This window comes from Toxotes jaculatrix, chromosome 14 (assembly GCF_017976425.1).
Source record: "Toxotes jaculatrix isolate fToxJac2 chromosome 14, fToxJac2.pri, whole genome shotgun sequence".
Taxonomy (NCBI): Eukaryota; Metazoa; Chordata; class Actinopteri; family Toxotidae; genus Toxotes; species Toxotes jaculatrix.
The window spans coordinates 25847511-25872842 of record NC_054407.1 but is presented as its reverse complement, the minus strand read 5'-3'; the positions used below and the strand labels follow the sequence as shown (position 1 = coordinate 25872842).

At 50.6% G+C, this 25332-nt stretch overlaps 4 protein-coding genes across 10 annotated transcripts; 3 read left to right on the top strand and 1 right to left on the bottom strand.

Annotated features, from left to right (window-relative positions):
- Nucleotides 1-913: 913 nt before the first annotated feature.
- Nucleotides 914-5344, top strand: dnajc1 (DnaJ (Hsp40) homolog, subfamily C, member 1). Its single transcript, XM_041054671.1, has 12 exons — nucleotides 914-1148; nucleotides 1966-2067; nucleotides 2138-2184; nucleotides 2309-2474; nucleotides 2567-2664; nucleotides 2758-2851; nucleotides 2958-3042; nucleotides 3130-3293; nucleotides 3676-3795; nucleotides 4030-4078; nucleotides 4167-4564; nucleotides 4918-5344. Exons 1-12 carry the CDS (start codon nucleotides 990-992, stop codon nucleotides 4984-4986), a joined length of 1551 nt encoding a protein of 516 aa, XP_040910605.1. The 5' UTR covers nucleotides 914-989; the 3' UTR covers nucleotides 4987-5344.
- Nucleotides 5345-6777: 1433 nt separating this feature from the next.
- Nucleotides 6778-10099, top strand: c14h7orf25 (chromosome 14 C7orf25 homolog). 2 transcript variants are annotated; one of them, XR_005895260.1, is made up of 3 exons: nucleotides 6778-6903; nucleotides 8476-9860; nucleotides 9974-10099. XR_005895260.1 is itself a non-coding variant. In XM_041055226.1 (2 exons), the coding sequence occupies exon 2, from the start codon at nucleotides 8489-8491 to the stop codon at nucleotides 9761-9763; it is 1275 nt and encodes a 424-aa protein (XP_040911160.1). In that variant the 5' UTR covers nucleotides 6778-6903; nucleotides 8476-8488; the 3' UTR covers nucleotides 9764-9945. The 2 variants fall into 2 exon arrangements, 1 of the variants encoding a protein (XP_040911160.1); XM_041055226.1 differs by lacking the exon at nucleotides 9974-10099 and having other exon boundaries at nucleotides 8476-9945.
- A 506-nt stretch (nucleotides 10100-10605) lies between these two features.
- On the top strand, nucleotides 10606-21471 carry si:dkey-181m9.8 (E3 ubiquitin-protein ligase RNF31). 5 transcript variants are annotated; one of them, XM_041055220.1, is made up of 19 exons: nucleotides 10606-10729; nucleotides 10960-11050; nucleotides 11358-11423; nucleotides 11934-12100; nucleotides 13163-13308; nucleotides 13409-13488; nucleotides 13619-13762; nucleotides 14592-14794; nucleotides 14879-15061; nucleotides 15834-16013; nucleotides 16245-16343; nucleotides 16881-16970; nucleotides 17118-17223; nucleotides 18709-18827; nucleotides 19373-19486; nucleotides 19568-19634; nucleotides 19707-19800; nucleotides 19901-20069; nucleotides 20822-21471. In XM_041055220.1, exons 1-19 carry the CDS (start codon nucleotides 10685-10687, stop codon nucleotides 20948-20950), a joined length of 2292 nt encoding a protein of 763 aa, XP_040911154.1. In that variant the 5' UTR covers nucleotides 10606-10684; the 3' UTR covers nucleotides 20951-21471. The 5 variants fall into 5 exon arrangements, with proteins under 5 accessions (XP_040911154.1, XP_040911155.1, XP_040911158.1 ...); XM_041055221.1 differs by lacking the exons at nucleotides 16881-16970; nucleotides 17118-17223; nucleotides 18709-18827 and having other exon boundaries at nucleotides 10609-10729; XM_041055224.1 differs by lacking the exons at nucleotides 10606-10729; nucleotides 10960-11050; nucleotides 11934-12100.
- A 265-nt stretch (nucleotides 21472-21736) lies between these two features.
- LOC121193751 (inositol monophosphatase 1-like) lies at nucleotides 21737-24948 on the bottom strand. 2 transcript variants are annotated; one of them, XM_041056209.1, is made up of 9 exons: nucleotides 24827-24948; nucleotides 23675-23753; nucleotides 23228-23361; nucleotides 23030-23134; nucleotides 22809-22854; nucleotides 22517-22625; nucleotides 22268-22376; nucleotides 22039-22190; nucleotides 21739-21947 (listed from the first exon to the last, which is right to left on the bottom strand). In XM_041056209.1, exons 2-9 carry the CDS (start codon nucleotides 23735-23737, stop codon nucleotides 21820-21822), a joined length of 846 nt encoding a protein of 281 aa, XP_040912143.1. In that variant the 5' UTR covers nucleotides 23738-23753; nucleotides 24827-24948; the 3' UTR covers nucleotides 21739-21819. The 2 variants fall into 2 exon arrangements, with proteins under 2 accessions (XP_040912144.1, XP_040912143.1); XM_041056210.1 differs by lacking the exon at nucleotides 24827-24948 and having other exon boundaries at nucleotides 21737-21947; nucleotides 23675-23751.
- Between the last annotated feature and the right edge of the window lie 384 nt (nucleotides 24949-25332).

Genomic DNA, 25332 nt, shown 5'->3' with positions numbered 1-25332 from the left:
GTTTTCCATGCAATTATTCTACGTGCGAACACACACACACACACACTAACCTACGGATGTAGGGTGTGGTACGCCAGCCGCACCACGGCTGAGAAGAAACAGCTGCAGCGGGTCATCACTTCCACATCTGGACAAGATCTACTGGAGCCGCCTCCTTCAGCGGGCCACAGAGTTCCACAGGGACCCCACCCACTGTTCAGCAGCCTCCCCTCTGGCTGACTGAGAGTCAGTGGTTCCCACACCATCAGACTTTGCACAGCTTTTTCCCCACGGCTGTGAAAAGGCTGCTGATGGAACGCTAACCTGCCCGGTTTGTTTTTTTTCTGAGTCTGGTTTGTTTTTTATTCAGTCATGTTTCCACACATCAGCTGATCTCTACCTGTCTCCAGCTCCAGCGCTGATCTGTGATCAGTGATTAAAGTCTGAGAAACCACCTGCTGAAACAACAGTGACAGGATGTGGACGTGGACAGATCTGCAGAGCATCACAGGAAGTAAAACCTATTCCTCATCAGACTGATGCTCGTCACAGAGCTGCAGGTCAGGGTTTGGGTTTGGGTTAGCTCCCCTGTGTTTGTTTATTTGTTTACTGAAATATATTTAGATCCGCTTCATTTAGCTTTTTGGTTTTAGAACTGTTTTTTCATGAAACATACAACTACACTTTCATCACTGGTTCTCTGTCTTTATGTAGATCACAGACGGACTTCCCATGATGCTCCTCTCTCCTCCAGGTTCTGAACGTGCTCAGGGTTCAGATGAACATGTCAGAGTGTCAGACTCTGGACTTTTCTCCGGATTTTTTTTTTTTTTTTTTTTAGTCTCAGTGTGTCAGATGTCGCTCTGAGTCACAGAGAGGACTTTTATTTTGACAGTCATCAGTAACCCGGATGTGACTGACGGCATTTCCCGGGTCGGTGATCTGTGAGCTGGCTCACTGGCTCCGTGTCTGTCCCCAGTGTCTGTCTCTCTCGCTGTAACGGTTTGGTGATGGGGGCCTGTCCGGGTCCGTGCGGGGCCCTGCTGGTCTGCCTGACCGTGCTGGTCTCCGCGGTCCCCCCCGTGATGGGCTGGGAGGCAGATCTGGAGCTGCTGGACCTGGTGGAGGAGATCCCGCAGACCTTCTACCAGTTCCTGTCCCTGGACCAGGTCCGTGCTAACGGCTAACTGTGTCCATGGTAACCGTATAGAAGCAGCTAGCTGGGTGCTAATGCTAACACCTGAGCGCCACGCGCGAAGTTAGTCGGTAGATATGTGAACCAGTGATTCCAGTTCAGTCGGACTGGTCAGTTAAACTGGTTCAGGAGCGGCTCTGAGCAGCTAGCTGATGCTAACAGCTGTTACGTTCCAGCTGTTTAAGAGTGACGTATAATCTCACACGTCATGCAGGTGAAACAAACCAGGTGGACTCGGGTGGACAGGTTACCCGTGAACTCCCCTGTTCAGTTAAAGTCAGCACTTTAACAGGTGGAGGACAGGTGAGGACAGGTAGAGATGTAAAGACTGCAGGACGAAACAGGAAAGAGAAGCTCTGCTTCACCCTCTGCTGCGGCTTCTTTAACATGAACTGTCAGACCAGCTGCTCTCCAGCTGTTCCACTCCAGAGCGACACCAGTTTGATCCAGTGTCAGACCAGTTTGAAAATTTTCACACCGGCTCCAAACCAGTGTGAAGTGATCTGCACTTTGTTTCTAGATCAGCTGTCAGGAGGCGTCTGTGTTGGATCATGTGATTGGACACGTTGACTGTTCATCATTGGTTAACATGCCCGTTATTTTCCTGATCGATCAGCCAATCGTCTGGCTCCTCTGACAGGAAACACCTGATCCTCAGGGTTCAGGCTTTTACTTTGAAAAACATCAGAAATTATGAATTGATGATGAAAACAATAAATTTCTGTCGCTGGATTAATCGATGATCCTGGTACAACACCATCTGACCTCTGTCACCTGCCTCTGTCTCTCAGGACGCCTCGGCCACAGACATAAAGAAGGCGTACCGTCGTCTGTCTCTCACGCTCCATCCTGACAAGAACAAAGGCGAGGACGCTGAGACTCAGTTCAGACAGGTGAGAAAACCGAGTGAAGGCGAGACGCAGCTGCTGTCAGACCACACTCAAACTGTTGTTTTGTTTTCAGCTCGTCGCCATTTACGAAGTCCTGAAGGACGAGGAGAGACGACGCAAGTGAGTCTCACCTGTTCACATCACAGCTCACAGCCAGACCTCAGCCAATCACAGCTCAGTCAGAGCTCTGCACCTTGTCCCAGTGATTTGTGAAGAGTGTGTGTGTGTCTCCGTACGTGTGCAGGTACGATGACATCCTGTTGAACGGGCTTCCTGATTGGCGGCAGCCAGTCTTCTATTACAGACGCGTGAGGAAGATGAGTAACTCTGAGCTGGGCTTCCTCCTCTTCCTCATCCTCACGGTGGGACACTACGCCGTCATCTGGTCCATCTACCTGGAGAAGCAGCTGGTGAGGCAGCCTGTCAGAGCGGAGCTGGCACAGACAGCCAATCAGGACAGACCATGTCATGTGACCTGATGATTACTCCTCCTTTTCTGCAGGACGAGCTGCTGAGTAAGAAAAAGAAAGAGAAGAAGAAGAAGCTGAGCTCCAGACCTCCAGAGGAGGTCAGGTGTATCGGTCAGGAGCGGGCTGACAGGTACAGCTATGACATCATCTTCTCCGGACACTTGTTTTTGGTTTGTTGTGCTTTTTATTGTTTTTTTCTTGTTTGTTTGTTTGTTTGTTTCAGGGTTCAGGACCGTCCTCACTGGCAGGACATCCTCCCTCTGAAGCTGAGCATCTGGCTTTACCTGTCCGTCAAAAACCTGCCGCAGACCGTCCAGGTAGGACGAGCTCTGCTCAGCCCTGGTCTCTCCCTGCTTTAGGAAGTGACGTGGTCTCAGGTCAGACCTGCTCTCTTGTCTCAGTCCTGGTCTCTGTGCGTTTCAGGAGGTGAAGCAGTACTATGAGGACTACCAGCAGATGAAGCAGCAGCAGAGAGAAGAAGCTGAGGCTGAACAGGAAGCTGTGACCAGTAAACCCTTTCACATCTTTTCCTTCCAGGCTGCCGTAGTTTCCTCCTAAAATGTCCTCCCTTTGACCCCTCTCTTTGTCCTCTCAGGAGAGAAGAGGCCGAAGGTCAAGAAGCCGAAGGTTGAGTTTCCGGTTTATGAGCCGTCTTCAGAGAACGTAAGCTACCAGAGCTACGACCAGACCTCGTCCATTGAGGAGATCGAAGACCAGATGGACGCCTGGCTGCAGGACAGCAGAGCTGCCAGGAAGAAGGTGTGATGTTATCGATCAGTTATAAAATGTCCTCAGACTACTGACACTGTCACTTCCGGTATGTCACTTCACATACTGGAAGTGACAGTGTGCCGATATTAGGCACCTAATTTTCATCATTTTATGAAGAATCCTCTCAGTATTGTGAGTATCTGGCTCTTCTTTTGTATTATTTATTTCTTGGTTATTTTATTTTATTGTATTATTTAAACCTTTTAACAAGCTCGACTCAGGGGAGGGATGCACAAGAATTCCAATGCACATGTACTGCAATGTATCTGTGCAAATGGCAAATAAAACTCTATTCTATTCTACAAACTGGACTGTATTGGACCACGGGTATGAAGACACCTGGATGACGTCATTGTCCCTGTGTCCACAGCCTGCAGACTGGACAGACGACGAGCTCAGTCTCCTCAGCAGGTTGATGGTTAAGTTTCCAGGAGGGACTCCAGGTCGATGGGAGAAGATTGCTCACGAGCTGGGACGCTCTGTGTCTGAGGTAAGTCCATCTGAAGTGGCTGAGACGGAACAGAAGATGGACACCAGGTTCCCCGGTTCATGTTCTTCTCTGTTGGTCTGGGTGGTAGACAAACCTCTGCACCACGATGGGGTGGTGGTTGTTGAAGGTGTCTGGCTGATATCCACCTGACACACCTGCCTCTGTCTGAGAACATATGAGTTTAATGTGGAACTTTAAACATCTGGAACCAAGAGAATCGTTTCTCTTCAACAGGTGACGACTAAAGTCAAACAGATGAAAGACAACGTGAACCAGTCCCCAGGTAAACTGCACCTCTGTGGCCTCTGCTGCTTCCATGGTCAGTTTCAGGTTCTGCTGGAGAACAACCGTGAGCTTCTCTTGTGTTTCAGGTCTGGTAAAGTTGTCTGAGCTGAAGGGCCCTCTTCCTCCTGTGAGGTCACTTCCTGTAACTGACAGTGTGATGCCTCAGAGGGTGGGTGGGATCCGTGAGGAGGAGCCGGAAGAAGAGGAGGAAGCGGCTCCGGCCGTTCGCCGGAGGAACAGGAAGTCTTCGGAAGCAGCAGACAGGGGGGAAGTGAAGGTCAGAGGTCGTCGGCAGAGAGATTTCGACCCAGTGACGATGGAGGAGGACGAGGACGCGGAGCCTCAGGAGAACAGGGAGAAGGTGGACCCCGCTGCCTGGACTCAGAACCAGCAGAAACTGCTGGAACTCGCTCTGCAACAGTTCCCTCGAGGAACCGCAGAACGCTGGGACCGCATCGCCAAGGTTGTCCCTGGGAAGACCAAGGTGAGGACAGTCTACCTGTTTTACCTGTCGGTGTACCTGTGGGGGGCTCACTGTAAGAGGGTTGTTTAATTGACTTCTTACCTGAGTGTGTTAAAGCCGCCCGGGCCCAGACATCAGCAGAACATAAAACACAGTGATGAGCTCGAGGCTCGTCAGAGCGAGCTCCTGGGTTAGGGTTAGGATACAGAACCACAGTGAGCAAAACATAAAGAAATAAATACACGGACACTTTCATAAACGAAGAGTCTTGAGTCTCATTAAAGATTTGTCTCATAATGTAATATAATATCATTATAATGTCATTATTATTATTATTATTAACTTATTGATCTGTGTTGTTGGTTGTTTTTCAGGAGGACTGTATGATTCGTTATAAGATGTTGGCAGAGCTCGTTCAGAAAAGGAAACAGAGCAAGAGCTGATGAAAGGTCTTGACCCCTGACTCCGCCTCCTCCTCCTGTGACCTGACCTCCTGTCAGGTGACCCGTCAGACAGGTGAACAATCAGGTGACCTGTCAGTAGTGTTTGATCTCTCTGTCCAGGCGAGCTGCTGCTTTGGACTGAATTACAGTTTGTTTGTTTGTTTGTTTTTATGTGTATGATGTGGCGTCTCACCTGCTCAGGTGTGTTTTTAAAACCAATGTGTCAAAGGAAGCAGGTAACCAGTCTGAAGCCACCTGACCTTTGACCTCAAAGCTACATGTGCCTTAGCTCCGTTCAGCATGCTGTCAATCAACTTCTGTTCAGCTGATCAATAAAAAGTATTTATTATCTCCCACAGTCTGTGGTGTGTTTGATGTTTACAGGACGGTCTCAGTCGGGTCCAGCCTGCGTTCACGCAGCTCACGTTAACATCAGTCATTTCACATTTCATTCAAATCATCATCAACATCATCATCATCATCATGAGGAAGCACTCGCCCACGCTGGCTTTTTCACCGTCACTTAGTTTGGGAGTTTTCATTCAAACTTCAGGAGCGGATGCTTCAGGTGGTGCATTCAGGGGCTGAGATGAAGGTCTGACAACAAAGTTTCACCATTCAGGAGCTTTGATGTAGGAAAATCAGCAGAAAATAAAAATACTCAGGACCTGAGTATCGTAAGAACACATGAAGTTCAGAGTGGAGGGAGGCTTCAGCTTCATGGATGGTTGGTAAACCAGAGGGTTAGAGAGAGAACATGGAGAAGAGCTCCGGCGTTTACACGGCTCCACTGTTGAACTGGATCAGACTGGGAAGCGCTGCTGCTACATCGACAGGTCAACTGGTACATCGGACCCTGGACCAGCAGACGGCACTGAGCGAGTTGAAAGTAGAGCTGGAAGAGCAGCGGTGAGGCGGCAGCGAGGCGGCGCTCACCCTGCAGCATGTGACCAATCACAAACTGTGATATCAGGCAAACAGCAGCAGCAGGAAGGACAGGATGTGGACGATCAGTGGCTGAGAACGTCTCTGCTCCATCACTGATCAGTGTGATCATGTCTGTGTTTATCCTTTCAGCTGCAGGCTCAGGAAACATTTACAGGGACAGTGTCAAAGAGTCACCGTGAAGCTGTTGTGTTTACTTTCTCTACAGTTGATGGGGAGACACTGGTGTTTCAGCCAGGTAACAATGACAGCTGTCATGTTCACTGGAGTGTCACCTGTACTTTAAATGTGACATTGTGTGGGGAGGAGAGGGAGGATAACTATGACCAGGAGGAGGAGGAGGCATGGGAACTGACCCGGGTGGACGGTGGCGGCTAGCCTGGCGTTTCCCTCCCAGGTGCAGGTGGAGGAGAAAGTAGCACTGTGTTAACATGTATGATGTGTTTTAATTGTTTCAGGTTGGTGCAGATAATGGGAAGTGTCTCTGCAGGAGACGAGCTTAGAACCTGAGGACATTTGATCAAAAAGGTGAAACTCGAGGTGAAGAAGAAGGAACCTCAGTGACTTCACTTACTTCCAGCCACAGGTGTTTTCCTGTTGTCAGCAGGGACCCTGTTCTAAACAGACTGTGACCAAAGTTACTGTGAAATTCTAAATGAAATATTTCTACACTGTGGTATTTAAACTTTCATCGAAGTTACTGAGTGTTCCCTCCGTTACTGCAGGTCTGAGACCAGCTGTCTCCCCTCAAACCATCCTGCAGCTGGCAGCACGAGCTCACCGGAAGCAGGAACAGCCGCACCGACATGTAAACAGTGAAATCAACGTGACCGGAAGTGATGATTTTATTCTGAAAACCCTCCCGTTCCTGCCAGCGGAGCAGAGGAAGAAGAAACTGTTAGCATTAGCGTGGTCAGTTAGCAGCTCTCTGCAGAGGAACCCGCGGATTAAAGTCCACGCGTCACTGCTGCCGTAAGTCCACGTCACCTGTTTTCTTTACAGTTATTGAATTCATAAACGTCAGAGCGGCCGAATGACTTCACGTGTCACTGTGAAACTGTTAGCATCAGAGCTAACAAGCTAACAGCTGTAGTTTGGACTCGCTGTTTGCAGAGCGGGTGGTTCAGCCACTGACTCCAGGTCAGTTTATGGCTCAGTCTTCGGACTGTCATTTATCTGCTGAGGTGAAGCCGCTGAACCAGACTCCGGATCAGAATCTGAGACGCTGATCAGCTGTGCGTGAAACTGAGGCGGAGCAGTATGAACACATGAATCTAACCTGGAGCCTCACGTACGAAGGATTTCATACTGAAAGATGGCGCACGCGCAAAACCGGGAAAGTACGTAGAAATAATCAGGGTGTATGAATCCGTGCGTGCGCTCGTTCCTGCGCAGCTTCCCGTGATACACCCCGACTGACTTTAGCGCAGCTGCACGTGCCACTTAGACACTGCGGTTAAGCCAGCCGCACCAACATTTCAAGTGCTCCCGTGTTACAGACTTTACGGGAAATAGACGGATGCGGTTGAGAAAGTCAGCGTTAGGATGCTACAGCGTGGACCAACTTCCGGTTTTCAAAATAAAATGTGGGTTATTGAAAGGCAAAAAAGGCGTGAGAGTGATTCTGTACTGTTTTTGAATCATTATGTCACGCTGACTTTCTCAACCGCCTTGTCTCCTCCCATTAATAATTATGCTAATGAGCATAAATACGTGGCACGTTTTAACCTTTGGGACAAAGAGCGGCAGACGCAGCGCCTTACCTGGTTCCCTCTGGTGTCAGGAGTAAAACACTGCGACAGGATGAATGAATCATGATCAGCTGATCCACACCCACGTGCTGCTGTGTTGGTGCATCACAGGTAACTTTCAGGTTACATATGCAGATGTATTTTCTGATGTTTGCCTGACAGCAGTGTGAGTGCTGCCACAGGGAAACATCTTAATTAGTATGATCATTCATTTCCACGGTTTTCTTCTCTGTGAGAATGAGTGTGTCTGTGCGCGAGCGTGTGTTAACATCGTCACGTGACAGAAACAGAGAAAACCTATCAGTTTACTTTGGATTTAGTTTGTGTCTGTCATGCAAAATATATGTGGGAAGATTCAGTCACGTGGTGTAGTTTTGTCGTTCGGGTGTAAATCAAAGTGGAACATTCTGGTGAATAAAGGCGAGTTTCAGTCACATAGATGGATAGATATACTTTATTCATCCCTCAGAGGGAAATTGACAGAGTTTACGTGGCAGCACATTTTCACGGCAGGTTAAAAATCTGCGTGGCGGTGCGCTGATTTTTGTACATCGCGACGTTTGCGTGGAATATGGCGAACGCGACATTCGGACCCACCTGAGCTGCAGCTCACGGTCTGTCATCAGATCACAGGTGATCAGGGTGTGAAGTCATGTGACTGTGTTTCAGGACAGTGTAGCTGTTTATTTTTAGCGACTCGCAGATCAACATCAAACTCTCCCGCTTCAGTCATCACAACAACAGATCAGCATCGTACCTAAGTCACCAGTCTCACCTGTCTGTGTCTCTGCAGGTGTGATGCAGTCATGTCTGTACAGGTGGTGCTGCAGCAGAGGATTAGCTCTGCTCAGGCCCTGCTGCAGAGGGCAGAGCAGCTTTTTCCGGGTGTGGAGGGTCACCAGAAGCTCTGCAGCAAACTGCGAGCCGAGCTGCGCTTCCTGCGGCGGGTGGAGGCCGGAGAGCTGCAGGTCAAAGAGTCTCACCTGCACAGCACCAACCTGACTCACCTGACGGCCATTGTGGAGTCAGCCGGCAGTCTGGAGGACGTGGTGGCTCTGCTGCATGTCTTCACCTACCAGGACACCTCCGGCCACCGCCGGACACTGGTGGTGGACGTGGTGGCTAACGGAGGACACACTTGGGTGAAGGCGGTGGGTAGGAAGGCGGAGGCTCTGCACAACATCTGGCAGGGGCGGGGTCAGTATGGAGACAAGAGCATCATCAGGCAGGCGGAGGACTTTCTGCAAGCCAGCCACCAACAGCCTGTCCATTACCGGCACCCCCACGTCGTCTTCGCCTTCTACAACGGGGTCTCCTCGCCCATGGCCGACCGCCTCAGGGACATGGGCGTCTCTGTCCGCGGGGATATCGTTGCTGTCAATGCTGTGGTGATGGAGGAAGGCAGTGATGAAGAAGACGAGGAGAGGGAAGAGGGGGAGGAGAGGGAGGTGGCTGAGGATAACTATGACCAGGAGGAGCAGCAGGAGGAGGAGGAGGAGGCATCTGAACTGACCCGGGTGGACCGCAGCACGGTGGTGGCTAGCCTGGCGTTTCCCTCCCAGGTGCAGGTGGAGGAGTGTCAGCGCGTGAACCTGGACATCACCACGCTCATCACATACGTATCATCACTGAGTCACGGCCGCTGTCATTTCACCTTCAGGGAGCCCGTGCTGACCGAGCAGGCGGCCCAGGAGCGCCGCCTGCAGGTGCTGCCGCAGCTCGATGCTTTCATGGCGGGGAAGGAGCTGTTCGCCTGCCGTGCCGCTGTCACTGACTTCCAGCTGATCCTAGACACGCTTGGGGGGCCGGGCGAGAAGGAGCGCGCTCAGAAGCTGCTGGCCCGTCTTCACCTGGTGGACGACCAGCCGTCAGAGCGAACGCTGCGCCTCACGCCCAGTGCAAAGGTTAATCAACGCTCGCTCACGATCTTCGGCACCGGAGACTCGCTCAGAGCCGTTACCATGACGGCAAACAGCCGATTTGTCAGAGCGGCTGCCAATCAAGGGGTCCGATACAGTGTGTTCATCCACCAACCACGAGCTCTGACCGAAGGCAAGGAGTGGAGGGCCACGCCCATCTGAGACAGAGAGAGGCTTCCAGTGCAGGGGCTGATGGGAGCTTGAGTCTGTCAGCTGAAACAGGCGTAACTACGAAGTTCTGAGTTAAATTTTCACTGATGTAAATATGAACCTTAACAGCTGACTCTTAGTTTTGTTCATTATTTCAGAATCTATATTCACAGATCAATAAAGCATCACAGTCACTTCCTGCTCCTCTGTCATTTGTCACAGGAGGTCACATGGTCTCAGGTCAGCAGGTAGAAGGCAGCTGTGTCCTAACACTACGCTCACATCACATGAAAACCGGAATGATGAGCAGCTGAGCTTCTGTGTCCAACCTGATGAAGAGTAGAAATACTTTATTCATCCCTCAGAGGGACAAACACAGGTGTGAAAACACAGGTGGGCGGTGTCGTGTGTTTACAGCTCATAAGCAGAAAAACAGAAACAGCATCATTCAGATGTTCAGGGTGATTTTCTTTTTTCAGAAGGATCCACACGCACATCTGTCCAGCTGTGGGTGCAGATGAGTCTGCACACTGGAAGACCGCTGCACCTGTATGGTTTAGAAAAATACAGCTGTAGGAGGAAACTTTTCACAATAAAGTTGATGGTTGTTTCTATTTTCATTTACATTTTTTGTGAATAAGCTGTTGAAACAGAAACAGATCATATTATTGCTGAATACATTTATTGTTGTGTGTTTGCACACTGAATCTGAACATTTTATGGATAATTTATCTGAACAATAATAATGTAATAATAAATAATGGTAACTGTTTCGAAAACAGGACACCCGGACTTCACCCCGTGAAAACGACAGATCTGTGTCTTTTAATATGAAAAACTGGAAGCGGAAGTGGGTGTGACGTGTTCCACACGGCAGCTGTTAGCCTGTTAGCTTGTGAATATTACGATTTTCTGGGCTGAGTTTTGCTTAAAATGCCGCGAGTTGGAGCGGAGGAGGAGATGCGGACTCTGGTGGAGGTGAGGACTGGACTTTAAATCCCACCTTCGGCCCCAAATCAAACTTAATTAGTCAGAAATTTGACGTGTTACTGTTGAGTAGTAACTGCTGCTTACCGGCTAGCCAAGGAAGCTACATTATGATCCATTCAGAACTCTTAATTTAGCTTAGCTTAGCATGCTAAGTTAGCTGCATGCTAAAAACAAGAATTGCCTGACCACCGCCCCCCCCCTTCCCCCTGTCCCCTCAGTGTCAGTACAGCCATCCGGCAGAGACTCTGTCTGACCTTCACACGGTCCGGTCACTGTTCTCTGATCTTCGTCTCTATGTGGATTTTTACTGTGAGTATAAAACTGTCTCTGATGTTTCTACTTTCATTCACTCCGTCACTTCCTGTCTGTGCTTCACTGTGGAAGCATGCGGATTCACAAACTGTCCTACAGACCGGAGCCTGCATGTTTTCTGGGTCAGGTCTTGATGTTCCTTGTTGCAGTGTCCGTGCTGATCCACCGTGATCTGGATCTAATAATCAATCACCTCTAGGATGATTAATAATTATCAGCAATCAGCTCCGTCTCTGGTGATTAATTATTATTCCAGATCAATCAGATGTCTGCTAACTGGTGAACCAGTTGTCTCTTTTCACAGGTTTTCCAAACAAAGTAAAGAAGAAGCTTGTTTACCTGGCTGGGACAGTTCCTGTTCATTACGAAGGTGAGACTCCCAGGTGAACTCATGATCGTCACCTGACACATTCATTTAATTAACATGTTGCTCCAAAACATTCAAACAGATCAGGTCAGTCCAGATCTTTACAGGCTCCTCCCCCTGACCTACACCACAGTCCTGTTCATACCTGACATTAGGTGATCCTATCACAAATGGGCAGCTCTAATTACGTCAGTTCACACCTGGCATTAAAAAAGCGTCTCCGTGTGTCACCGGCGATCATGTGATCAGATCTGCTTCAGTTCCGTTTGCAATGCGTTGTTGTTTTGAAGTGGCGGCGGCAGCAGTTCACTTCCTGTCTACACAGACTGGGTCTGTTCGTCGCCGTGTTCCAGTCAAACCACTCGTGACATTATGTTTATGCTGTCATCAAGTTTAACCTGAGGTCAGAGGCTTCAGGTCTTTCAGCTCTGGTTTCTTCTGGTCTGGGTCGGTCTGGTATCTCTACGTGAGCGTAGTGTCCTGGTCACTCTGCTGTCATGTGTGTCTCTACAGGAACTGAGTATAATATCCCAGTGTGCATCTGGCTTCATGAGACCCACCCTGTGTTCCGGCCTCGCTGTTACGTCTGTCCGTCCATCTCCATGGTGATTAACCCGTCTTGTCCCTGTGTGGACGCCTCCGGCAACATCAGTCTAGATGGACTGAAGAACTGGATGCATGTAAGTTACAGCTGATTCTTCCTGTCCAGGTTCAGCAGCACACATGATCTTGTCCCTGTGTCCCTGTGTGGAGTGTCAGTATGTTGACGCTGAAGATTGAACGTCTGCTGGTTGGGGATGATGTGCTTCTTCCAAGAGTTAACAGCTGGTCCACTGATCCAGGACCAGGACAGAATCCATATCAGTCCTCTTGAATCTAAGGTTGAATCTGAGGTCTCCTATCAGCGGCCTGTGAAGATTGTCCCTCCAGGTCGTGATTGTCCAACAGCTGAGTTCAGGGCAACTTATCAACTCATCAAGACCATTAATGTCACTTGGTTCGTTTGTACTCGTGACGAAACGACAGTCGGAATCACCTGAAGCCGGGTGTGAATGGTTGTGAAGTCCCTGCGTTGCAGATGGGGAATAAATGTTTCTCTAGTTTAACTGCGTCCTCTCTCAGACCACCTGTCCTTCCTGTCCAAAATATGTACGTTGTTGTCCTTGAAGGAGTGTCCCTGATCCTTCAGGTGTAGGTAAACTGCAGAGTCTGACCTGAGGAGCTGTGGTAGTAGTTTCATTGATATATATAAGGACAGAGGACACAGCTCTGTCCAGACTGTCGCAGGTGTAATAATAAGACTAATAATAATACTGATTAATGAGAATAATCATCTGGGCAGTTGGTGGTTTGCAGTCTCAGAGCTCCGAGGGCAGATGAGTCAGTAACGTGTGAACGGGCTGTGAATGAGAGGAGAAGAGAGGAGCTCAGTGCATCATGGGAAGTATATCCATTTAACTAGGGGATGGTTCAAAGCCTGACCCAGAACTGACTGTAAGATCTGAGAGTGATGATAGAGAGGCTGATCAGATCCAGTGAAGAGGAGCAGCCTGGTCGGGATCAGGTCTCAGAGACCGGGTTCTGAGGGTCCTCTGTCTGAGGATCACTCTGTGCTGGGTGAGAGCTCATGGACTCAGTCTCTGATCGTTAAAAGATTCAAGCTCAAATCTTTATTGAGCAAAGTTAAAAACGTAACTGATAATTGTTTATGTGTTAATGTTGATGATGTCACTTCCTGTAAGGGTGTGTCCGACCTATCACTGCTTGTGTCAGAGATGAAGCAGGCCTTCCAGGTGGACATGCCCCTTTACGCCAGGTGTCCTGTACAAGCCCCTCCCCCTGCAGGTGTGCAGGTGTCACAGTCAGCGGCAGGTGGCAGGTCAGAGAGGTAAACGCTACCTGTGGTGCTGATGATTGTTCCCTGTGACAGTGATTAGTGGTAATAACCTGCTGAAAGAGTTTTATCATTTTGTTTCCACCTCCTGCAGCCTCCATCATCCCTCCATCGCCTCCTCGTCTCAGAGCTGTCGTCTCTCCCTCACCTCCTCCTACCTGTCTGGACAGAAAGGTAAACCTCTTGTTGGTCTGAAATGATCACGTGTCTGTGCTAAGTGTTAGCTTGTTAGCATGCTAACTGTAGCATGCTTGTTTGTATGTGTCTGAAGTGACCTCATGAAGCCCCTCCCCTTGTGTTTCAGCCAGCCAATGGGAGCAGAGCAGGGAGGTGAGGGTGAGGAGGTCGTACACTGAGGAGCTGCTGGGGATTGACTTCAGTGCTCCTCCTCCCTCCTCCCTCTCCTGCTCCAACCACAACAACCCCTTCCTGAACATCTCCCCCCCAGGTGAGACAGGACAGGTAGCAGGTAGAAAATGGCAAACAAGCTCCTCCTCCTCAGGTGTGAAGGTGCAGGTGAGTCACTGTGAGCAGCGTGGACACACTGAAACTAGCAGCTGGAGAGAGGAGTGGTCGTATAAACCCTGTGCTCCGCCCCCTGAGCGTTCAGTGATGCGGTCTGACCCACGGCGAGTTTCTGACCCGGGTTCATCACGTCTGAGCCTGTTTGTACCACACCTGCATCAGGTGTTCACATGTTACTGTGCTTATAGAGTAAATACCACAGACACAGCACTGAGGACCTGACTGACGGTGACAGAGTGAGTGTCGGTGACAGAGTGACTGTCGGTGACAGAGTGAGTGTCGGTGACAGAGTGAGTGTCCGTGACAGAGTGACTGTTGGTGACAGAGTGAGTGTCGGTGACAGAATGAGTGTCGGTGACACAGTGAGTGTCGTGACAGAGTGAGTGTCGGTGACAGAGTGAGTGTCGGTGACAGAGTGACTGTCGGTGACAGAGTGAGTGTCGTGACAGAGTGAGTGTCGGTGACAGAGTGAGTGTCGGTGACAGAGTGAGTGTCGGTGACAGAGTGAGTGTCGTGACAGAGTGAGTGTCGGTGACAGAGTGACTGTCGGTGACAGAGTGAGTGTCGGTGACACAGTGACTGATGGTGACAGAGTGACTGTCGGTGACAGAGTGAGTGTCGGTTTCTCTCCAGGTGAAACGTTCTTCATGAGTCCCGTGCTCAGGTCTCAGACCCTGTTCTCCGTCGGGTTCTGTGGATTTGGGCTGAGTAAATGAAACTGACCGGACTCCACTCGGTCCTGGTTCCTGCAGGTCCCCCTCCAGAACCCCTCAGCAAGATGATGGGGGCTTTGAGACTCGGTGGAGAGTCCAGCAGAGGCCAGCAGGGGGACTCACCTTTACGGACGGTCCAATCAGAAGCAGCCAGGGACAGACACAGGAGGGGCTCTGGACCGGCACCTGGGCTGCATCAGAGACTTCCGTCTCAGCCAGCAGCTGAAGTGGACCACACCATGGTGAGGACGGCTGCACCAGGGCTCAGTCGGTCTGTTAGTCTTAGGTGTTCCCAACTGGTCTCAGTTCTCCTCTGTCCCCCTCAGATGGTGGCCCGTCTGCCTCCGGACCAGGCGGCCATCTTCCTGTCTCTGATGAAGATGGAGGGGCGGAGCTTCAGCCCCAGCGATGTCCTGGAGGCAGTCCAACTCAACGGAGACCTCCCGTCAGCCCTCCGGTTCCTGACTCACAGCTGCCCCATCTGTCAGGATCAGGTGACCTTCAGCAAGGTGAGTCACCTGAGTCATCCAATCAGAAAGCAGGTAGCATGTCTGCCTGTTTCCTGCTGCACCGATGATGAAGCTGCAGAGTGACATCATAATGTTCATCATCAGCAGCTCGTCCAGCGGCTCGGTGCCACTGTGTGTGTGTGTGTGTGGTGTGTGTGTGTGTGGTGTGTGTGTGTGTGTGGTGTCTGTGGTGTGTGTGTGTGTGTGGTGTCTGTGGTGTGTGTGTGTGTGTGGTGTCTGTGGTGTGTGTGTGTGTGTGTGTGGTGTCTGTGGTGTGTGTGTGTGTGTGTGTGGTGTCTGTGGTGTGTGTGTGGTGTGTGTGTCTGTGGTGTGTGTGTCTGTGGTGTGTGTGTGTGTGTGGTGTCTGTGGTGTGTGTGTGTGTGGTGTGTGTGTGGTGTCTGTGGTGTGTGTGTGGTGTGTGTGTCTGTGGTGTGTGTGTCTGTGGTGTGTGTGTGTGTGTGGTGTCTGTGGTGTGTGTGTGGTGTGTGTGTCTGTGGTGTGTGTGTGTGTGTGTGTGTGTGGTGTGTGTGTGTGTGTGGTGTGTGTGGTGTGTGTGTGTGTGTGGTGTGTGTGGTGTGTGTGTGTGTGTGGTGTGTGTGGTGTGTGTGGTGTGTGTGTGTGTGTGTGTGATAAAGTGGATGACATGTTATTTCTGCTTCCATCTTTTATCACTGGCCTTCAGCTTCTTCAGCTTCTTCAGCTTCACGTTTCAAAGTGAATCATTTCCGCTCAGTTGTACATTTTCTTCTTCTCTGCTTGTATTTCCTGCAGATCATCACCATGACTCACTGCTCCTGCTTCCTGTGTCAGACGTGTTTTAAGACCTTTTTCTCTGCAGCCATTAAAGAGCGAAGCATCGATCGGCTGGTTTGTCCTCAGTGTGGCAGACCTGAGGTCAGAGGTCAGCGGATAGAAGAGTCCATGGACTATTTCAACCTGCTGGACACTCAGGTGAGAGAGTCACCTGGAGACACAGGTGTGTTGTGTGCTGATCTGAGAACAGTCACTCTTCAACAAAATGAAAAACTGTGATGACACGGTGTGTTTACCTGCAGGTGTGTTTACCTGCAGGTGTGTTTAGCTGCAGGTGTGTTTAGCTGCAGTCACACACTGAAGCTGCTAATTCATAAAATGTTTTGTTTACTTCTGTTTAAACCCACTGCTTTGTTTGTTTGTTTGTAGATTCGTCACTTCCTGTCTCCTCAGGTCCACGAACTCTTCCAGAGGAAACTCAGAGATCGAGCTCTGCAGGAGATGCCAAACTTCTGCTGGTGTGCTCATGTAAGAACCTGAGTCTGAGAGGGCCAGTAGCTCAATCAGTCTGTCAATCAATCAGTCTGTCAATCAAAAAAATAATCTGAAACTATTTGGATATTGATTAATTGTTTGTCTTTTTCTAAGCCAAATGCTCTCTGTTTCTGCTCTGTCCCTGTGTCCTGTCTCTGCTCTGCCTCTGCTCTGTCCCTGCTTTGTCTTTTGTTGAATGAAGACAAAAATTGATTGAAAATTATCTAAAAAAGGAGTTGATTGGACAGATCCTCCTGGGTGATCCAGAGACAGATCGGAACCTCAGAGACAGATCGGGACCTCAGAGACAGATCAGGACCTCAGAGACAGATCGGGACCTCAGAGACAGATCAGGACCTGCGGACGGACTCAGACAGAATCCCCTCAGTCTGATGTGATGACCCGGTGCAGCTGCTGGCAGCTCTGACCTGAGGATACTAATGACTGATCAGTGCACCTGTGTCTACAGCTCAGATGTGTGTGTGTGTGTGTGTGTGTGCGTGCGTGTGCGTGTGCGTGTGTGTGTTTCAGTGTTCGTTTGGCATGCTTCATGAAGCTGACCTGTTGAGGATGGACTGTCCCAGCTGTAAGAAGAGCACCTGCTCTCAGTGCAGATCACCTGTAAGTCCTGCACATGTACACACAGCAGCGCGCCGACACAGGTCTGATCCCGGCGCAGCGGGGTCAGCGCCGTGTCAGCGCCGTGTCAGCGCCGTGTCGGTTCTGTCACACACACTCAGGAATAACAGGAATGTGTTTCTCCTGCAGTGGTCTCCTCAGCACCAGGGTCTGTCCTGTCAGCAGTTCAGAGTCTGGCAGCAGCAGAACCAGCCGGAGCGCCACAGCACCGCCCTGCTGGGCGACAGCAGCATCGGTACGACCCCGACCCCGTCCCCGTCTCTGACACAGACACCCAGACAGACGTTCAGACAGACGCTCAGAGAGACGCTCAGAGAGACGCTCAGAGAGACGCTCAGAGAGACGCTCAGACAGACGCTCAGACAGACGCTCAGACAGACGCTCAGACAGACGCTCAGAGAGACGTTCAGACAGACGCTCAGAGAGACGCTCAGAGAGACGCTCAGAGAGACGCTCAGAGAGACGCTCAGACAGACGCTCAGACAGACGCTCAGACAGACGCTCAGAGAGACGCTCAGAGAGACGCTCAGAGAGACGCTCAGACAGACGCTCAGAGAGACGCTCAGAGAGACGCTCAGAGAGACGCTCAGAGACGCTCAGACAGACGCTCAGAGAGACGTTCAGACAGACGCTCAGAGAGACGCTCAGAGAGACGCTCAGAGAGACGCTCAGAGAGACGCTCAGACAGACGCTCAGACAGACGCTCAGAGAGACGCTCAGAGAGACGCTCAGAGAGACGCTCAGACAGACGCTCAGAGAGACGCTCAGAGAGACGCTCAGAGAGACGCTCAGAGACGCTCAGACAGACGCTCAGAGAGACGCTCAGAGAGACGCTCAGAGAGACGCTCAGAGAGACGCTCAGACAGACGCTCAGACAGACGCTCAGAGAGACGCTCAGAGAGACGCTCAGACAGACGCTCAGAGAGACGCTCAGAGAGACGCTCAGAGAGACGCTCAGACAGACGCTCAGACAGACGCTCAGAGAGACGCTCAGAGAGACGCTCAGACAGACGCTCAGAGAGACGCTCAGAGAGACGCTCAGACAGACGCTCAGACAGACGCTCAGACAGACGCTCAGACAGACGCTCAGAGAGACGCTCAGACAGACGCTCAGAGAGACGCTCAGACAGACGCTCAGAGAGGCGCTCAGACAGACGCTCAGACAGACGCTCAGAGAGACGCTCAGACAGACGCTCAGACAGACGCTCAGAGAGGTCGGGGACGAGGCCTGTCCCCGACCACAGGCTTCGGGTTATGACACTGTTTAAATTATTTGAACTCATATTTCTGGTCGCATCAGAAGAAGGTTTGCGCTCCAGGTAACAGTCATTCTGCAGAGAGTGTTAACCTGCTGCAGAGGTCGTCTCCTCCCCGTCTCCTCCCTGTCTCCTCCCCGTCTCCTCCTCGTCTCCTCTGCTCTGTGACCTCAGGTCACTCCTGGTAGGATTCATATTAAAAACTTGACAAATCGTGTTTGCGGTGGACGAATGAAAGGCAGGTGTTTGTCTACAGAGTTTTCACATCACCTTCCTTTACCTGTGGAACTGATCCCGCTCTGGGAGCTGTGAGTCTGTGGGACGTCCTGCCAGATGCGTGACATCAGGGACCAGGCGCGTAGACCAGATCCGTGACTGATGGAGGGACAGAGGCAGCCCTGGTCTTTCCTGTGCGTAGTCTGTTGTAATTCTGTGATCTGACTGTGATGAGTTTGTGTCCTCAGAGTGTCCCAACTGTCAGTCCATCTTCAGCCTGTCCAAAGGAGGCTGTCTCCACTTCACCTGCAGCCAGTGTCAGCATCAGTTCTGTGGAGGCTGCAGCCAGACCTTCAGTCCCGGAGCTGTGAGTCTTCAGCCTGTTCTGCTTCACTCAGCTTCAGTTTCAGCTTCAGCTTCAGCTTCCGTTTCAGTTTCAGCTTCAGCTTCAGCTTCAACTTCAGTTTCAGTTTCAGTTTCAGCTTCAGCTTCAGTTTCAGCTTCAGCTTCAGCTTCAGTTTCAGCTTCAGCTTCAGTTTCAGCTTCAGCTTCAGCTTCAGTTTCAGCTTCAGCTTCAGCTTCAGTTTCAGCTTCAGCTTCAGTTTCAGCTTCAGCTTCAGCTTCAGTTTCAGCTTCAGCTTCAGCTCTGTGAGACACAGTGTAATGATGATGTCATGCTGTTGTGGACTCGTATGATCCACGACCGCCGGCGTATCCATGTGGGAGGAAGCACTGACTCCTCCTACCTCCCTCCATCAGCTGATCAGCCCTCGCACACCTCTGACCTGTGGCCAGGTGTAGACTAAGTTCCATGAACAGGGAGAGAGAGTCGTGTTGGCGTGAACTGTGTCTGGAGCTCAGGTGTTTGAGACGAAGCTGTGACTGAAGACGGTTTTATTTTAACGTTCTCAGGCCTGCAGGTTCTCCGCTGACTGTGGAACCAAAGGTCTCCACGCCCACCACCCCAGAGACTGCCTGTACCACCTGAGAGACTGGAGCGTGACCCGCCTACACCTGCTGCTCCAGGTAAACACCTGACTGTTGCTTGAAGAGCTCAGGTGATGTGTGGATCGTACTGATGAGGCGGACTACTGTTTCTACCATCAGCATTACAGAGTGTCTCCTTCCTGGTTGGAGCCAGCCGATGGCAGCTCACCTTGGCCCAGTCTGACAGGTGAGGACTCGGTCTGCGTCTCAGGTGGACTCGTTCTCTCCCAGTTTGACTGATTAAAGTGTTTGTTTGCAGGAGTATGTTTGGTTTTGGAGCTGAGAGACGACAGCAGCAGGCGGGAGGAGCCCTGCAGACAACCTGCGCTACCTGAATACAGAGGATACTGCCAGTAAGACCAGTGCTCCCAGTAACAGCTCCAAATACAGTGAGTTTACAGGTGTGTGGGTCTCATGATCATCTGTACTGTCTCCACCCGCCTGTTCTGCCAGGTTGCACTATAAGGAGCGTTTGGTGGAGTTGATCAACCGTTGTCATGCCGACCCAGCGGTCCTCTTCAGTGCGGCGGAAATGATGGCAGAGCTGCAGCGTTGGAACGTCGCCATGCCAACCAGGAAACCCGACGAATCAGAGCCACTGTACACCCACCGCCTCCGCCAGGTCGGTGACATCACCTTCATTATAAATGCAGTCGATCTCTGGAACAGCTTCCTATACAGGTAGAAATGTAAACCCCCGCCCACCCGCCCCTGCACCTGGTCACTCCTGTCCCAGAGGCCTGGGAGCCTCAGGGCCCGGTGCAGAGGCGTAGCTGCTCCTGGGATCTGCTGATCCGCCCTCCCCGCTCCGCCTGCTGTTTGTCAGCAGCTGTGGTGCGTATTAGCGGCTTGGTGTCAGTGGTTGTAGCTGGGGTTGTTCGTGTGCCGCGTTCACATCCTGTCGTAGACTTTCAGACGTGTCTGTCTCAGCGATCAGTCCTGGAGGTTGCAGGTGTCCGGCTCTGCCGTGAGCTCGCTGTCTCCGTCCCCCCTCGCCGTCTCATTCATCTTGTCTTTTTCACTGTTCAGATAAAAAAGTGTTAAAATCTCAAACCTTCTGTTTGTACATCAGAATTTTAAACAGAGTGATCGATTAGAACACACTGATTTTAATCAGAGTGAAAATCCCTTCACATTTTCAAAGTAAAGGTCTTATTTTCAGGAGCAAACTGAGGGGTGAATCCCAGCTCTGGTTTATTTAGCAGTGACTCGTCAGGAAGACGGATTTTTGTTTTTACCTCTGACAGAGAAACTGCAGATAATTAGTTCAGTTGTCGTTTGACAGGACGGGAAACACTGATGAGTTGTTATCAGGTAATGAAACGCTGCCTTCTTTCAGCCAATCACAGTGCAGGATTCTGTCTGTGTCCTCAGACTCTGACCACTCAGCTTCCTCTCAGGAAGCAGCGACGGTCTCTGCTCAAACTCAGCGACGACCTCTGCCCTCCGCCCTCTGCTGTGGCTGCTGGACCCCCGCCCCCTCACCTGCTGCTGACAGACTGACCCTGCCCACTCCTGACACACCAGCCAATCAGATGACAGCGCCGACCTTTAAGCTGAGATATCTGGAGACTTTCCACGGCTGCGTCCTGGTCCGGCTTAGTGAACTGACAAACTAACACGACCAAAATAAAAGTCCTCACCCTTTAAATTCCAGTGACTTTGTGACATCGTCAGTTGGGTTGAGCTGGTGGCCTCTGATTGGCTCACTGATTGAAACACAGCCAGTGAAACAGTCCAATCAGAGTTCAGGACCGTTGACCTGGACGAGCTGGAACGCTGCTCCAACACCTGAGGACGCTAACGAAGCTAACGCAGCTGTTCAGTGTTTGAGGATCTGCTTCTGATGGGCACCAGTTAGCATGTTAGCATGTGTTAGCATGTGTTAGCATGTGTTCATGCACATCAGTGTTTTCAGAGCAGCGTATCAGGGCATTGGACCCTCAACCCTCTTTTTTTAGTTCTTTCTCATTAACTAAATAATATATCAATAAATCTAATAATTATTAAAACCTTAAATATGATATTAATGCTCCAGTTTCCTCTCTTCTGTTTTCATGACGTCGAAATAAGTGAATTCTGTGAGTTAGAAGGTGCAGACTAACACGTGTGTGAGATGAAGCGTTGATGTAGTTAAGATGAAACACCTGTCGTCCTCAGGTGACACCTGTCACTCTGAGGAAACACTCGTCCTCTTTAAGCTGTTGTCAAACACCTGTTGTCCTGAGGTAACCGGTGAAATCAGATGTGATATCAAAGAAACTTGATTTGATTTTTTTTTTTATAACAAACTTTATTCATCACAAACTTGATAAACTGCATCAAACATCAGCTTCAGTCCAGATACAGTCTGCAGTTTGAGTGGCAGGTCCTCAGACTTTTGTGGGCGGAGCATCGTCTCTGGGTGGACTGAAGGACTCGATCTCTTTGACAATCCTCTCGGCGATGGCTCGGCTGTTCGCGGCCACGATTCTCCGGGACATCAGGTCCGCCGCTCCTCCTGCACACAGGCGCAGACTTTTAGCCTCAACATGAAAACCTGCAGCTGAATCATCAGGACGAACACTGAGCCGCTGCTGCGACATCATTACCCTCCACGTCCATTAGGACTCCTCCGGCCTCGGAGACGATCAGCGAGCCTGCAGCGACGTCCCAAACATGGATCCCGATCTCATAATATGCTTCGACACAACCGGACGCCACCAGACACATGTTGACTGCTGCGCTTCCTGCACCACGAACTCTGTAAACAGAAATATCCGGTTAACGAGACGCTGACATCACAGGTTCAGCTGTATGAACCCGTGGACGGGTCCGTACCCGTGGACGGGGATGCAGAGGACATTCCTCAGACTGGAGAAGATTTTGTCCACGGCTTCGGGGTCTCTGCTGGATCCGAACTCTGTGGCGATGATTGACTGTCGGATGTCTGAGAGACAAACAGAGTTCAGAGGTCAGATTCTGGTCTCTGGTCTCTGGCTTCTGGTCTCTTCAGGTGTGATCAGTGGACTCAGTGAGAGTGGCAGTGGCTCGTCCTGTGAGTGAGTGAATGTGTTATTGATGACACACCTTCCTGATCAGAAACGCTCAGCGGCTCTCCGTTACAAAACGCCCCCTTGCCCCTCCTTGCTGTGAACATCTTGTCTTCCAGACAGCTGTAAACCACGCCAAACTCGCTCTGTGGGGGGACGGAGACACGTAAGACACCTGGACACTGTGCTGGGCGATAATGTAGTAGGCTGTAGTTTAGCAAGTCACACTATAGTAATTCATAGGACGGGGAGTCTCTGTTCTGAGATACCGTGTGTCAGTCACAGAGCGGCTGGATGGGGGGGTGGGGCTTAGTGGTTTGAACTCTGACCTGTTTGTTGACAAAGAATCCGATGGAAACGGCAACAAAAGGAAATCTGTCAGAAAGACATTGAAGCGATGGAGGTTATTAAAGGTCAGCGTGAGCTGGTTACCAGAACGTCGTGTAAACAGGGTCGGAGGTTTGGACGTGTCCTCGGTGGAACCCTGGGACGATCCCTAAAAACAAACACTGTCTGATGAAGCTGTGACGACGACGTCTGAAAAACTCACGCGTGAACGAAGTTGGTGGTTCCGTCGATGGGGTCGATGATCCAGGTGGGACTATCTGTGAGGTCACAAGCTTCACCTGCAGCCACTGACTCCTCCCCTATGAACCTGACAAACACACACATACACACACTCACCGGCCACTTTATTAGGTACCTTCACCTTCAGACCTGCCTTCACTGTTTCTGTCACACTTCGTACCTGTGTGTTGGGAATTTCTCTTTCACTGATTGGATGATGAGTTGCTCCACCCTCTGGTCAGTTAGTGTGACCAAGTCGACCGACGAACTCTTTGTCATCACCTTCCTGTCGTCACGCAGAGCCTCACGCACCACCTGATCAATACACAGATGAGCTGTGACTCCTCCTGACAGTGTGTCAGTGGTTTAACATGTCACCTGGCAGGTCACACCTGTGGTTACACCTGTGGTCACACCTGTGGTCACACGTGCTCTGACAGAGAAACACAGAGTTTGTGTTGGAAAGAAAAAAAACACAACTGTGTCTGATGTTTTAACGCGACAGTCTGTTCCTGCTCTGCTCAGCTTCCTGTAATCACAGAGGCTTTTAATCTGAAATCTGATTTTCTGCAGCACACACACACACACACACACACGCACGCACGCAGACACACACACACTAACTGACCTCCCCAGCTTTTCGTGCGATGGCGACAGCGTGGTCCATGGCGCTCTGCCAGAGGTCGGCCATGTTGCAGGAGCAGCTCCTTATGAAGAGAAGAGTGAGAGTGAGGTTAAACCAACACACACACACCGTGAATCATTGTTTGCAGACATGAAAACCATAGAGAAGAAGAAACATCCCGGTGCCTCACGATCCTTTGCGTCATTTCCCCTCAGTGTCTGAAGCCACGCCCCTAAGTCGCCTGACCTCACCTGTGGTGTGAGGTGCTCTGTTTACCTGCCTCTTACTGCAGGTAACGCACTGACCCGCGGTCCCCGGGCAGTGGATCCTATTCATCCGTCCATTCATTCATTCATTCATTCATTCATTCATTCATTCATTCAGTCATGTGGCAGCTCAGAGTTTCATCCTTCTGTTCCCCACAGAACCTGGCTGCAGGTGAGAGCCCGGCTCGGGTTCCGTGGGCTCGTGCTCTGAGAGCAGCTCAGATCCCTGTGGTCTGGATTCTGATGCAGCACAGGTGTGAACAACCTGCTGAACCTGGTTTGGAACTTTTAATATGTTGTGATCTCAGAATGATGAAGAACCATCAGACACAGTGAGGAAGACTCTGGAGGAAGTTTTCATGTTTCTCCAAAGTGATGCTCAGATGTTTGATCACGAAGGGCTTTAAACACAGAGCAGCTTTTCATCGTGACTTTTTCTTTTCTTTTCTTTAACCTGTATTTAACCTGCTGAGTAACTGAAAACCAGTTCTCACTTACATGAAAGCAGAAAGAGGAGCGACAGGAGGAGGAGCAGGCTTTTGGACTGAGGAGGTTAATGAAGCTGCTGGTGTTATGAAGGCGTTTTACCAGTGTATCTGTCTGTGGGGAGGACTGGGTTATTGACCACTGACTGACAGATTGTTAACTAGCAGTATTAACCGACAGCGCGTGCTGATGTGTCAGAGAGCAGTGAAGCCCGTGCTGTGCCGCTGTTTGTCTTTAGAAACGAAAAACCTTAAAACAACACATTTGCAAACGGAGTCTGGTGGACAGGATGTCAGAGTCGGTACGTTACCGCTGCTAAACTCAAAGATTTAAGACGGACATTCATCGTGAGGGAGCTGCCGCAGCAACACTAAACCAAACCAACATTAAACATGAATCTCACCTCCGCAGCCTCCTCTGCTCAGCTCGGGCTGAAGATTATCCGCGGCCGCTGCTTCGGGTCAGCGCTTCCCCAAACTTCCGGGTTTCTTCTTCTTCGTATGTTGAGCCGCAGCAGAGCGTTGGCGCGCCCTGTAGCTCACTCAGTGAAACTACAGTTTGTGTTAATCCCAATCTAACACACAGGAAGTGTAAACCCACAAACTGTGACGTTAGCAGATCTCCACCTGTCCCAGACCGCGGAGGCTCCTCCTCCTCCTCCTCCTCCTCCTCCTCCTGCTCCTCCTCCTGCTCACTCACACATTAGTCACTTTGAGATGAATCTGAGTCCCAGAGTTCTGTAAGTAACTGACAGGACTGTCACTGCTGTTAGCTGCTGTTAGCTTCTGTTAGCATGCTGTTAGCTGCTGTTAGCATGCTGATTTCTGACGTTCAGACTGAGGAGTAAGATTTCCCAGTGACTTGTGTTGGAGACGTTCCTCGTGCTGTGGACAGCATCAGAGGAACTAA

What these genes read in the sequence shown, in the direction of transcription:
- dnajc1 (XM_041054671.1), top strand. Translation starts at nt 990, where the DNA reads ATGGGGGCCTGTCCGGGTCCGTGCGGGGCCCTGCTGGTCTGCCTGACC. An exon ending in AGTTCCTGTCCCTGGACCAG is followed by an intron (nt 1,149 to 1,965) that starts GTCCGTGCTAAC and finishes TCTGTCTCTCAG; the next exon opens with GACGCCTCGGCCACAGACAT. An exon ending in CTGAGACTCAGTTCAGACAG is followed by an intron (nt 2,068 to 2,137) that starts GTGAGAAAACCG and finishes TTTTGTTTTCAG; the next exon opens with CTCGTCGCCATTTACGAAGT.
- c14h7orf25 (XM_041055226.1), top strand. Translation starts at nt 8,489, where the DNA reads ATGTCTGTACAGGTGGTGCTGCAGCAGAGGATTAGCTCTGCTCAGGCC.
- si:dkey-181m9.8 (XM_041055220.1), top strand. Translation starts at nt 10,685, where the DNA reads ATGCCGCGAGTTGGAGCGGAGGAGGAGATGCGGACTCTGGTGGAG. An exon ending in AGTTCCTGTTCATTACGAAG is followed by an intron (nt 11,424 to 11,933) that starts GTGAGACTCCCA and finishes GTGTCTCTACAG; the next exon opens with GAACTGAGTATAATATCCCA. An exon ending in CTGAAGTGGACCACACCATG is followed by an intron (nt 14,795 to 14,878) that starts GTGAGGACGGCT and finishes TGTCCCCCTCAG; the next exon opens with ATGGTGGCCCGTCTGCCTCC.
- LOC121193751 (XM_041056209.1), bottom strand. Translation starts at nt 23,737, where the DNA reads ATGGCCGACCTCTGGCAGAGCGCCATGGACCACGCTGTCGCCATCGCA. An exon ending in GAGAAATTCCCAACACACAG is followed by an intron (nt 23,135 to 23,227) that starts GTACGAAGTGTG and finishes TGTGTTTGTCAG; the next exon opens with GTTCATAGGGGAGGAGTCAG. An exon ending in CTCTGCATCCCCGTCCACGG is followed by an intron (nt 22,191 to 22,267) that starts GTACGGACCCGT and finishes TTCTGTTTACAG; the next exon opens with AGTTCGTGGTGCAGGAAGCG.